The sequence below is a fragment of the Anser anser genome (genome assembly GCF_964211835.1).
Source record: "Anser anser genome assembly, chromosome: 2".
Classification (NCBI taxonomy): Eukaryota; Metazoa; Chordata; class Aves; order Anseriformes; family Anatidae; genus Anser; species Anser anser.
In genome coordinates this window covers 125,666,835-125,680,666 of record NC_139721.1, presented here as the reverse complement: position 1 = coordinate 125,680,666, position 13,832 = coordinate 125,666,835, and the positions used below count along the sequence as shown (strand labels likewise).

Genomic DNA, 13,832 nt, shown 5'->3' with positions numbered 1-13,832 from the left:
GGTTTTGTTTCGTTTGTTTCTTAAGACATGAAGAAAGGCAGATTGTGCTGCAGATTACATATTAAATCCTATTTCAACTCTAGTTCCCTCATGCTGAACCATTCTGGTTACCTTAAAAAAAAAAAAAAGGTACACTGGAGTTCAGAACATCGCATACAGAATCTTCTCTGCTAGGGAGATGGCATTTAAGTAAAGAGCAAAGCTGAAATCTGCAAGTTTATTGTTTTCCTCCTTTCTTCCTACACAGACATATGATATATATATATATACTGTCAATATGTTAAACAAACTGTTTCAAGTGTTCTGCAATTCCAAATGTTTGGAGGAGTTTTACTTTGTAAAAAACTGAACAAAGAACAGAAGGTACTTTGAGATGTCTTATCTTAATACAAAGCAGTCAAAAAAAAGCATACCTCACTACAAGATGCCACAGCTCTGTGTAAAGGAGTCAACCATTTGCTGTCTTTGGCATTAACTCTAGCTCCTGTAACAAAAAATATAAGAACAACAGAAATTAACAATTTGTTTATAATAAAGAGTTAAATATTCTCATGTACAGGGAGAGAACTGTTGGAAGATACTTATTCTAGGCTTATAGCACAACACCCAAAAAAGAAAAGTCTTTGCACCAGCTGAAGTCCACCCTTTGAGAAAATTCTTTTTAACACTCCATCTATAATACTCTTCCATCAAAATGTACTCATCTTTTTATACCAGGTAATCCTCTATAATCTTTTGCATTTCTAAAGGTACATAAAAGACTGTTGGGTTAGAAGGACAGATTCCTTGCTTTCATTCAGCATCACAAATCTCATAGTTTCCCACTGCAGATCAAATTCTCCTTTAAAAAAAGAGAAAGAGGCTACAACTATTCCCTGAGCCTCCAGTTTCCTTGTCATTGGCCAGTCTGCTGTCTAGGTGAAGAATGATGTAGAATGATGGTAGGTGGGTAGAATGCTGCTTCCTCTTCTACTGGGGATTTGGGAACGCATCTCCTCTACTCCACCAGGGCACCTAGCCCACGGCAGGACCTGAAGGCTGGGGGATTTTTTTCCTGAAGGAAGCAACTTAACTACTTCCAACATTCCAGTGAACTTCAAACAAGAAGCATAATGGTTTAATTTTTTAATGATGTGTGCATATGCATATACATTTCTGTGTGTATATACATGTACCCAAAGCCTTATACATTTTGTAATACTTCGTGTGGAAATTTAGCTATCTGTATTTGGAAACAGAAGATTTTACAGAGACATGAGAATTTAAACTAAATGTTGGCAAATATAATTTGGAAATACTCTTAAAAATAATTCATAGAGTAATGGATGATACCTTACAGTAACATTAATGCTACATGGTCAGAGATTATTGATTTCTCAAGCTAACCATATTAGTACTATTTCAGAACCAATTTTTTTTTTTTTCTATACAAATAATAAATAAATAAATAAGGATGAAAGACCAGTAAGGCACAAAGCATCAAACAAGCTACTAGTCAGGATACTGGTAAGGATACTCAGCTGAGAAATGGGATATTTTGGTGCAAGTCTGCCTGACCTGCACCAACAAAGAAATCCTTCCCAGTTCATCTGAACAACCCAACCAAGAAACTCAGCTGTCCATGCAAACTGATGATTGCATATACAACGCAAAAGAAAGGTGTGAAGTCAGTTCTGTGAGTTTATTTTTTGTGGTCAATCTTTCCCTTTCTGATTTAAGAACACAATTAAGAAGCTGATTCTGGAACCAAAGTCCTGCTTTGACCCTAGGTCTTCAAAGTACATGACAGAGCCTGGTCTCTAATTGTTCCCTACAATTTTAGGGACTTCTTTCCTTCCTTATCTAAATTTCAGAAGCTTTAGGTCTCTCCAAGTTCTAAACTTTTTGAAAAATAAGTTTGAAGGAATGGGAAGAAAGTCTAACACCATTCGAGAAAAACATATTCTAACAAAAGTTTGAGAGACTTAATCTTTGCATAAACATCTACTTTTGTCAACCATCATAAGGACCTACTGTACCGCATCATATCCAGGTACCATAACATAGTATACTGTATCTAGTTCTGCATAGAGCCCAAGTGAAAAATAATTTGATGGTTATAAATGTCAGCAGAATTTTCTTAGGATTTTTGGTAATCTTTCCCAAAAAGTAATAACCTGAATGATCAGTAAATGAGAATATAAACAATGTGTGACATATCAGACAGAAGTCTCTAATTCTTTTGACCGTGTTCCAGGTTATTTTTAGCCACTTCTTGGTTTTAGCACATCAGACAAAAGCAAGAGCCAAAATGATGCACCAAGCTCCACCTAACTTCACACCTAGAGCCAACAACCAAGGAACGAGGACTTTCAAAGTGTAATTGTTTTCTGCTTCTAACTTTACAATACAAATGTCTTTGAAGTGTTTTAAAGCAAAGTATGATACATGGTAAGAATTAAGGGAGTTAATCACCATTCTGATTTTCCTCAGGAAAATGCATTCTCAGGGTCTGAGGTCAAGTCAGATCCACCCATGCGATCAGGCCTGAGCTAGGAGGAGCCCCACACCCAGCACGTTCCTACTGCAAGGAAGTGGCAATTACTTAAATTCCATGAGAACGTGCTGAGGCTCCACAATGTGTTTATGGGCTCAGCCAAGTCACTCACCGATATTTTTGGTAGGTTAATACAGTCTAAAAATCCTATCAGAAGAGGGCAGGAATAAATACAAAAAGATGCCATATAAAAGCTTTTATCAGTGGTAAGTTAACCAAACTTGCTAGGACTAAAGGAAAAGAATACCAAAAGGTGTTTTTGTTTCTGGTAGGAAAGAAAATCAGAGGTAGTTAAAGAAACATCTAAAGAAATTTGAAGTGATGGTTAAAAATAACACGGCCCCTCACAAGAACAAAACACAGAACAATAATGCCCTTTAAGTGATCTTCCACCTAAAGAAATAAGCCTTAACATAATTCTAGGACATCCTATATTCATCAAAGAAATGTAATAACTGAACACTGAAACAAGTTATCTTTTCAAATGCATAAAAAATTGTAGATTCTCTGACAACAAAAGAACAAAGCTCACTTCTGACAAAAGACATGTATCTTTGATGCACTCATCTAAGAAAAAGCTACCAAGTTTGCTTCTTCACAATAAAAAACTCTGAGAGTTCCAAACCCATTGGATTGAAAGGCAGTTAAAATAATAATCAAAACAGATGTACTATCAAAAAAAAAGTTTGTGCGCACTATTAACGTAGGAATACTATGGGAATCAGGAGAGATGTAGCTCTACCTACATTAAACAAAATAATATTTTAAATCAACACCAAGATATGTTCCCCCTTACATTTCTCCAAGACAACATGCTGCCAAGAATGACTTAAATTTCATAAAACAGACTCTCCAAACAACCTTGCATCTACTCCCCCCTCTAGGCTGTTTTTACTTCTTACAGCATGATTTTGAGAAAATGCTTCAGTTCCCCCTTCAGATGCTCTACACAAGACAGAAAGCTCCCTGAAACCTAAATGTACCCATACCCACAGGGACAAAGTTCGCATCCTTTACGCTCTGAGATAAAGCTCTACATCAGATCATTGCAAATATATGTTAGAAAATATATTACACCTTTACTGAATTGTCTTTTGTTAAAAATGATTTGAACGCATGCATGCATATTTACTGGGCTGTGTTATCTCTGTGAAGCTCCACCCGCCGATGTGCCGACCAGGGCACCGCTCACATTCTGAATACCTGCTAACACACATTGTGCAGCGGTTTGCTCCTTCAGAGGGAGGTAGGTGCAGCACGACTCTAACCCTGGTTTGTCTTCCAGACCCCAGGGGCTGGCCTCAACTTCAGAAAACTATATTCAACAACTAAGACAGTGTCTTCCCTCAGCATTTAAACCCCTTAACGCTATTTTGTTTTCCTCTAAGGCCCTACGATTATGTCCTGCATTAATAGTTGACACGTTTATTAAAACTGCTCAATCTTTACTTAATGCAATTTTTATTTTTATTTTTTGTATTTTAATTCTTTTAATGCTGCAGAGCTTGCAGGAAAAGGAGTTGGGGGCTTGCCAGAGATCTCTAATATAATACTGGGCATGAACAACCATAATCTTTGCTTGAACTTAAAAACTGATTGTTTGAATGATGCTCTCCTAAAACCGCACCTTTCAAACAAACCAACATATCCTTCCATGTTGGTGTACTCAGCTGAAATATTAAGCAAAGCCTTCCCTTCATCAACAACTTTGCTAGTACAACCTAGAAAGTTTACAAATGCAGGCAAATTTGAAAGGAAGATTTTTGCTCTTCAAACTGCGGAGGGAAGTGTTACAAATTCTTCTTACGTCCTTGAATATTAAACCTCATTTTGCAAAGTTGCACGTACAAGACTGATGAAGACATATTTTGTTTAATATATCTAGTACAGTAGCTACTGAAAAGCCCACCTGTGTTTACTTTTAGCAAATCTATTTTCCAAGAGATATGTATTGAACTCAATACATGCATCAATTTATCAAATGATTTTTGAAAACTTTAATTATATCAGGCCACATCCATACGTCCCCCAATACCCAGACATATGGTTCTGTGATCCAGTTGCTACTTCACTGGTTTCAATATCCTTACATTTGAGTAGGAGCTATCATCTCAACCCTTCTTCCCTGTCCAGGCAATGGACAGTTGACCGGGCAGGAAATGCTACAAGAAACAGTCACACACCTCTCTCTTCATCCATAAAGTCCCATACAACTATATGCAGCTATATTTCATCCACTTCACCTCTGTTCTCCTTCCATAAGAAATATTGCTAGCTTGCCATGACAATCCCTGCCTGCTACTCAACACCAGAATTCTTCCAATTTGTAAATTTCTTTAGAAGAAGTACTACAGCGTTTAGCCCACGGTACTAACTTTAAGTATTGAATTGCCTTCCACCATTCTGCCTGTTTGTAGTCTGTATTTTTAGGCTGTCAAGTACAACATTTCCCCTTATTATTGCACAAGATGTGCCGGTAATTGTACAATATCATAATATAAGCAAATAAAGCAAAACTGTTTTCACTTGCATATACAATAGACACCTACTGTTCAGTATTCGAAACTCTGAAAACATGTTTATTTAAGAGTAAATGATGTAAATAAGATCTTTAGACTATATTTAAAAAAGCTAACAACAAACTTGGTTAACATCTAGAATACTGGAGTGCTTCTAGGAATCACCTTTGCAGAATTAGGAAGTTCCCAGGTACAAATCACTAAGAATAACCAATGGTCCACACTGTGATTAGATTCTATTTAACTATTTTCCTGAGGACTTGTATTAGTTTGGGAAGGTTTTTCCTTTTAGACTGATCCACTTTTTATCTAGGACCATGGAAATACTTAAAAGCAGCAGGCAGAAATTGTTGCAGTGGAATGAACAGATGAAAAAAAACTTCTCAGCTAGAAAAACACATGAATATTCAAGGAGAGATGCAGAAAAAAACTTGTAAAGTAGAAGATGACTTCAGATGATGATTTGAACAATTAGTGAAATATAAGTTAACTTCCTATTGAAAAACTGGAAACTTGGAAAATTATTGCTGCAAAAATCATAAGTAAGACTTTGAGAGACAGCTTCTACCTGTGTAGAAGCTAAATGTGTAATAGGGGATCTATAATAGTATAAATCTATAGTATAGTATAATCTATAAAAATTGAGAGGGATAGGACTGGAATGTCTTTTGATCAGCCGCAATTATTCTTCAACAGCTACTTTTATTTTTATTGTTACAAAACAAAACAATAAAAAAAAACATGGAGAAATACTGGAAGATAAGCACAATCAAGTCAAAGTTATCCTCCAGAATTTCTCTTGCCTAAATAGTTGTTGCCACCTCTCAGACATTAAATCCTAGAGCTTCCAAGAGCAGCACAAGTTTCTCAGACTCCCTGAGCTAATGAACATTTGTACTTTTTCATAAGTTATGAGAGTTGGCCTCTCTCATAAAAAGTTAGAGCTGCTTCCTTCAGCTACCTTCTACACAGCAACTGCTGCCAGAGGGCAGTGAAGACGGCTCTAAAAAGAAAACTGTTGCTCACATTGTTGAAGGAAGGAAGAGGAAGCGAACAAAAGATACAGCCAGTGTAAAACGAGTGCCAGTGAAACCACAGGCCTTTGCACGTGGGGACGTTTGCAACCCAAACAAAGGAAGCTTCATTCCACTGATATTTTTGCAGCGATAGCCTTTCAACAGCTCAACTGTTTGATTGCCATTGCACGGACTTTTAATACTTGCATGGCTTGAGAATTAGCTGAAAGAAACCCAGCTTGAGTGGAGCAATGTTGGAGGGTCTTTGCTACCCTACAAAGTCTGTGTTGTTACATTAATGATAGTTTTCCAGCATCAGGACGATTATTACACAGTACAGCTGACCAAGCACAACAAGTACTTGCAGGCTTCCAAACCTTTATGAGATTTAGACCACACATTTATGTATGCTGAGCTCCATGCAGTGAAAATTTGGGGTTAAACAAACAGAAATGTGTTATGTTAGTATTAAGTATCAATGCAATAACAGTAACTAATCCTACTTGAAAGTAAACAACATAGCTCATGTTTCTTTTCATGAAGTACACTAATTTCAGTGAAAGCAATAACAGTCTGCATGTTATGTTAAAGAAAACATGAAAAAAGTTACTAATCAAGGGAACACAATCTGGGATCATACTAATACTAATCCATCCTGCTCCTCACATCTCACCTGCCTGCAGGAACTACTCTGATAGCATTTAAAAAAAAGAGTTTGGGACAAAAAAAAAAAAAAGAAAAAAAAAAAGATTTTTAAAACAGAATAAGCCCCATCATAACAGTCCCTGGCAGGACTTAGCTGAAAGAAGAGTTTGAGTCTTTATCAGGACTTCTTTGAAAGAACAAAAAGTTGGATCTTGACATCCACTTACACAAGTCTAAATTATGTTGCTTTTCAACTTCTCAGTAGTTTGTCATCAAGTATTTACACAATTAAATTCAATGCAATTAAGCAAAGTAAATAGATATACTTTTGTATCAGGACACCAAGTTGCGCATTACATACTGTAATAATACAACTTCGATGGATGTTATGACTCTTTACAGCGGAATATGAAAAAAAAAACGCTTCTAAAATTTTAAGTGATCTTTTGTTCCACATGATCTTTTGTTCCACCATTCTGTAAACTATAAACAAGCATCTTTATGCCTCATATTTACTGTTCACCTCCTTATCTAACAAATTTAGGTAATGTTAATAGTGTATCTAACTGCAATCTAAAGAAGAGAGACGATTCGAACATCCAGACTTCAAGAGAGCATAGTGTTACGAGAATTTGCTTGTAAAACATTCACATCTTTAGGGGACAAGTTTATTAGTAAACTCACTGAAGCACTGCCTCAAAATTAAAAAACAAAAATCAGTCAAACAAAAAAATCTAAATGTCAAGCCCCAGACAGGAGCCACCAAATCAATTTTATTTGCTGTTCACAAACTGTCACCTTCATGATCCTTGCCCAGCCAAAAACCTACAAGAGGAGAGATCACAGAGCAACCCCGAAGGCTGGTGGGAAAATAACTCACTCAAGAATTCAAAACCAAAATGAATATGCTTGTAAGACTGAAGACTTACTTCCTAGAAGTCTGCAAATAGGCTCAATGAGTTTTATCTTCATAAACACTATATGGGTTGCTTTGGTCTACAGTAAAGTGATATAAAGATATTGTAACAGCAATTTATGATTCAAAATGCTCACTTGAAAGCAATGTGGACCCACTGAGAGGGATACAAAGGAAACTCCAATAAAAAATTAAAAATCTATGTCTATGTAATGTACAATGCGTGCTTTAACTAAGAATAGCGGATGATGAGAAAGAGTCAGATAAGAGCCACTGAGTAGTGGAAAGATTAATATTGACTTTGGCAATTTTGATGATCAATTGGAAGGAAGAATAAAAAAGTTGAGGATAGCTTGCTTAGCGGTGTAACTTCAAAATGGTTCCTAAACATACCAGCAAAACTACATCAGAAGACATTACGAGTTGCAAAGTCAAGCTCTTGCATGGTGAGAAATGCCAGTATGAAAGCAGTCCACAATGCTTAATTCAATCCCCTGTGCAAATATATTACAATGGGTCAATTATGAGCCACACAATGTTTACATCCAAATTGACTGCACAAAGCAGATTGCTATTCATAGGTATTAATTTAACTACCTACTCTTTGTTCAAAAAGAGGCCTTGCAACATGGCAAACTTTCTTCAAACTTTACTGTGGTAACAGATGTACTTTATTTGCTCCTTAACATTCATGTATTATAAAAATGTAACCTAAATCTGTCCCCAAGGGCAGATTTGATCTCCAGCTGAATCACAACAGATTAATTTTCTGTATCTTTAGGAAATGGAGAGAATAAGATCTGTTAAGTGGTTCCAATTAAATTCCAATTAAGAGATGGAAGTCAGAAGAAAAATCTTGGCTTGTGCACTGAGGGACCTAGACCCAATCTCTCAGAGAAGTAGCTGGTGCAGTTCTTCAGATACAGCTGTAAGCACTCACACTCCACAAACTACAAGATCTCAAATCCCGCATTCAGAAATGAAGACTAAATTAGTGACTACTTTTTAAAAAGAGTCTGGTTTAAGCTGCTTGCCTAAAATCCCAGATTGCAAACGGGAAATAGATAGATCAAAGCCCAAGCACAGCGCCTTTCATATTGAGCAGCCTTACCATGCAGACATCACTCTCTCATCCTGCAATTAATGCCCCTCTTCATTCACTTACAAATGCAGCAATAACTGGCACATGTGCCTCCTTCACTGTACCACCCTGATTCATTCCCAGAGCAGCCCCTCCTTGTGCAATTCATGAGGCACTGCTTCTACAGAAAGCCCCAAATACGTAATTCAAGTCCGCAGCTTAATGCAGAAGCACAGCCAGGTTAGGCTGATATTGCAGAGACATTCCACAGCATTCAAAGCGTGTGACTCTACAGCTATTTAAGATGTTGTTTTGTAATACGTTGTTTTAAGTAAATCGTGATTTTCATTACCTACAGTTCATCTGAGATGTATCAATGCCTCCCAGTCTTCCTGAACAATCTCCAGACACAGCAGCACCCTGCATCCTCTCCTCCATGCACCAATTCAACTTGGGACTAGTTGTACAGTCTTAACTCTTAGTTCTTCACTTCCCTCCTTTGTTCTCCAGTTTTTCTTACACTTATTCCCAGGCTATGTGGCCAAATAGCATGACTAACCTTTCTTCTACTACCATCATCCAATCGGGGTCTTGCTGCATTAGTATCTGAATAAGGATGTTTCTCCTTTCATTAGCCCTTTGCCTGAGAGAAGGAGAGAGGGATTTTCTTTTCAGTCACAGTTCTGGGAACTGGACTCAGTTCACCCAAACCAGTCAGAAGCTTCAGTCCCAGAGGCAGCTGACTACAACTTCACAGAGTTTGTAATTTGGCTTTTTTTTTTTCATTACTGTGAAAACCCAAACAAAAAGAAATCTCTCTGCCAAGTCCCCGATCCCTTTTCAGAAGAAAAGGGTCATTCTATATTCTTAAGAGTCACCACGACTTTTTTTTTTTTCCTCTGGACAGGGACAAACAGCATGCTTTTCTGACCCACCTTCTCAGAAATACAGTTGAAATTTTCTGGGCAATTTTTTCTGACTTGGTCAAAAAAAATTTCATTATGGAATATTTCCATGGTAAATACACATAGATGTACATAATGTGATATTAATTATAATCATATATATAACTACATGTAATATAAACTGGAAATATTATATTTTGGTAAATTATAAACAAATTAAATCGTGCCTGGCAATTTCAATTGAAAATCTGGAAGTGACTCCTATATCTTTACAGTGACATTTCCTTAAAGGAAAATTTGCTATTAAAGGTTGCAATGAGTGGGGAAAAATAGCCACCTCTGCACAAGTATTGTGTACCGTCACGGGACTGTGACGAGCTTTCATCCTTCTATCTAACCTTAAAGCAGTTCCATATCATGAATTTAACCTCAAGCCATCTGATGGGTAGGTTTGTCTAAGATCAAAGACAATCAACTCAGTACCTCAATAATGAATTTCTGCTTTCAGGTTTTGGTTTGGTTTCTTGGTTCTCTTCCCCCCCCACCCCCACTTTTTTTTTAAAGACTAAAATGAACTGTCTTAGAGAACTTGCCCTTTGTCTTAGTACAAATAAACAGAAAATAAGACAAACAATTTTTAAAATCTCAGCTGATCGTATCTACATTTTGTGCATTTAAGCCTACAGCAAAAGATTATTAAGAATAATAATATTGTTACCAACTTTGGATTCCATCTTCTGCATTCACTTTAATCATTTTTCTGAAGGCCAATATAAGACCAAAACAATGCTGCTAACATCTATCTATAACATATACATTATTACTTCTTTAAACTAGCATTGAACTACCTGAAGCTGATCAAGCTACAAATAAAAAGAGATAAAACTGAGATAGCTTTCTACAAAAAATACTTTAGAGCACAACTACATGGTATCGTAACACTGATAAGAGTGGAAACCAAAATTTCAATATAAGTTTCTTTAGTTTCTAGTACATTAAATATCTCAATAAAAACTACATAAACTAAGATGTACATAAATATTTCTTTGGATGTGCATAGAGGTAATTTTTTTCCATTAACAGGAACAGAACATACCAGATAAAATAAGTAGTTCAATAATTTCTGCATCTCCCAGATAGGCAGCAGCATGTAAAGGGGTCCTTTTCTCATTATCCTGTGGTAAGAGGGGGGAAAAAAGGTTTTATTTAAAACAAAAAAGTATGTTTTAGCATTCTGCATGAGTAATGAAAAAACACTGCATAAAAGTGCATCTTCCAAATACTGTACATTCTACATTTTAGAAAACATCGTTACTCTAAAGATGTTAGCCACATTTGTTGAGACAAGCACACTCCTCCCTAAGGAGCTCTGTTACACACCTACAGTCAGCTAGCATGTTCTCCTGACATACACGGATTGACAGATACTCATTGCACCTGAAGATAAACCCATCAGTTAGAAGTCACCATTCACTTGTCTCCAGAAACATGAACTTGAGACTGTCCTACACAGTTAAAAAAAAGATGCTTCAACTCCATGTGCAACAATTAGTGAGAAACATTTTCTTTGGACAGTTTAAGGTTAATTTCAGCTGTTATTCTCAAAATCGAAAAGCAACGGGAGTGAGCAGAGGCAGAAATACTGAAATTTCAGCTGTTTTGTTTACTGCAGGTGAGCGAAGAGGAGGTAGAGATGCAGTTCATTTTGCAGGAAACACTCAGCACTGTTGTTTAGTTCAGGCTGATCTAGTGTCCTGAAGGCACGAGTATTTAGGCATAAGTATTTAGGCACGAGAGAATTTAGGCATGCACAATGTTTGTTGATGAAGATAACATTCACTTATGAAAGACTGGCACAAAATATTTCTCAAAACTTGCAGCATTGGTGTCAATTTCCCTTCGCCAGCTTATAGTTTAGACAGAAAAATAAGATCACTTTCAGGTCATACTGAATGATAGAAATGAACAAGAATCATCCGATTTACTCTTTGGGGTAAGGCTGCTGAAAAATTACAAAAGAAACCGATCACCACAAGCATCCTGGCTTAAGCTCTGCCTAGATTTCCAGATCTTTCTAGTAGAGCTTCAAGTACACTGTGAAGGCAAGGGAGGAGGAATCAAGATGAGAAGCAGCAAGACATTTCTATTAATTCAACTGTTGTTGACAACTATGGTAAATTTAATGCACATTTTAAATGACATTTTTGGGAAGAAACTTCCTCTCCCTTGCCAAAATCACCTTAATCACTGAATTCCTGCATGAGGGTTAACAGGACTAGCAGCATGCAAGAAGAAAATTCCTCCTAAACTATCTTCACCATTTTGTCCCTGCTCAGAAAATGTCCAGATTACACATTCACCATATTATCAATGTTTCCTAACTACATTTTCTGAATTACACACAAGTAATTCAAAACTGAGCAGTACACTCCTGACCCTGAATCAGAATCAATACTACTTACTTATCATTAGCACCACGTCATGCCAGGATGTCTCAACTGCAGGTTACAAAATATGACAAAAAAAGAAAAAGACATCTTTCATCCAGAGAGATTAAAAAAAAAAGGAAGCACAAGGGAAAAATTAACGAAACAGTAGCCAGCAATTAAAAGCAGTCTTTGTTCCTCCAATCTGCAGATGTTAAGCTAGTACAGCTAGCTAATAATTTGCAACCTCATTTAAGCCTCTTTGCTAATGCTAAATTATCAAATTACCCACAGTTTAAGAAATATAGCCCATAGTTTAATAAATGCAGACCTTTCAACCAAAAAATGAGTACAGTATTTTACTGTCTGCAACTTCATTGCAGAACTAGAGGAAACAAGATGGGTCATGAATATAACCTTCTGTAGAGAAGGTATTCCATAGAGAAGTATTGTTTCTCTCAAGAATTCCAGCAAAAGCCACATACCTCACTTAAAGGACAAAACGTCTTATTAAAATTTTCACCACATTTGGTGTGAGGTTGCCTTTTTTTTTGTTTTCAACATCGTAGTGACAGAAGTCATAAAAGTAACCTGTCTGATTTGAATAAAATGGGAGAGAAACGAGCTGTTTTTGTTTAGAGAAATGCCAACAACTAAATCCCAAGTATATTTTTCTGAAACATTGATGATTCAAATTTCTGATAAATTCCAGTCCCCTTTCCCCCAAATCCAACCTCTGATAATGGGAACAGCTGAGCATTCTGAAGCCACCAAGGCACAAACATGAAAACAGCTCAGATATGTTTTCACTCGAGTGCTCCCATGTTTCCAAGCTACGTGTTCCCAGTCATGCAAATATTTCAAGTTTGCTGCTCTGTGGCAGCACTGTTTGAAAACACTAAAAACTCGACTCCTAGTTCTGCTGGGGTGCTCCCAGCTTGTCATCTCCTGGGCCAGCTCCAGAGCCTGGTATTTCAACTGTCCCCAAACCCAGGCAGGGTCTGGGTCAACGGCAAGTATTCTGCAGGCTGAGCTTGCTTTAGCAGAAGCCCTGACTTTTCCCCTAGTTTCACAGCTGTGACTTTTTTTTTTAATTAACAAATTAACTTCCGTGTGGGAAAGTTTTTATTTTAGTAAAGACCTGATTTTTAGACCCTCTTACAAAATCAGAAAATCTGCCTTCAGCAAGCTTTCATTAGTATGCACAAGTCAGCTTCCTTTAAAAAGAAAATTCTAGTCCTGTTCCACTTGAAGTGAATTTTAATAAATGAAATCAGGATAAAATTAAAGAAATTTTGTGTTTTTTTGTATGCTATTAAAATACTGCTATACAGATCAACTACTTTTATTTAAAAAGACTAATCATTTGATGAACAACTTTCTTCAGCAAATACAAAAAGAAAACCTTTGAGAGCATTACAGTGGATAAAACTAATCAAGATTTTAGTTTTAAGAAGCAACTTTGTAAGCAGGCATTTGTAGCACTGATACATCATACTAATGTAAACAACAGCCCACAACTGCCCTACTGTTGCTTCTGTTTCAACCTAAAAGACACTAAAACAAACATTTCAAAAAAGGAGTTTTGTACATAAAAGTTCCTGTCCCACAGTAGAAACTATAAACTTATATTTTAATTGGTTGTTGGTTGACACTCGCCTGAACATGAGCCAGTAGCATGTCCAGGTGGTCAAGAAGGCCAGCAGCATCCTGGCTTACATCAGAAATAGTGTAGCCAGCAGGACTAGGGAGGTGATTGTCTCCTGTACTCAGCTTTGGTGAGGCCAC

At 36.8% G+C, this 13,832-nt stretch overlaps 1 protein-coding gene across 5 annotated transcripts in view; it reads right to left on the bottom strand.

Moving 5' to 3' along the window:
* Positions 1 to 13,832, bottom strand: part of ANKRD28 (ankyrin repeat domain 28) — a gene marked incomplete at its 3' end in the record, with an annotated part of 122,886 nt that overhangs the window by 44,374 nt on the left and 64,680 nt on the right. For 3 of the 5 annotated variants that reach the window (XM_083825116.1, XM_083825119.1, XM_083825115.1), the window contains exons 3-4: positions 10,715 to 10,793; positions 414 to 484 (exon numbers count right to left, since the gene is read on the bottom strand). In XM_083825116.1, the coding sequence (XP_083681242.1) occupies positions 414 to 484; positions 10,715 to 10,793 (150 nt within the window). Of the gene's footprint in view, positions 1 to 413; positions 485 to 9,272; positions 10,146 to 10,714; positions 10,794 to 13,832 lie in introns of those variants that run through there. The other 2 variants (XM_083825118.1, XM_083825117.1) reach the window with 2 other exon arrangements.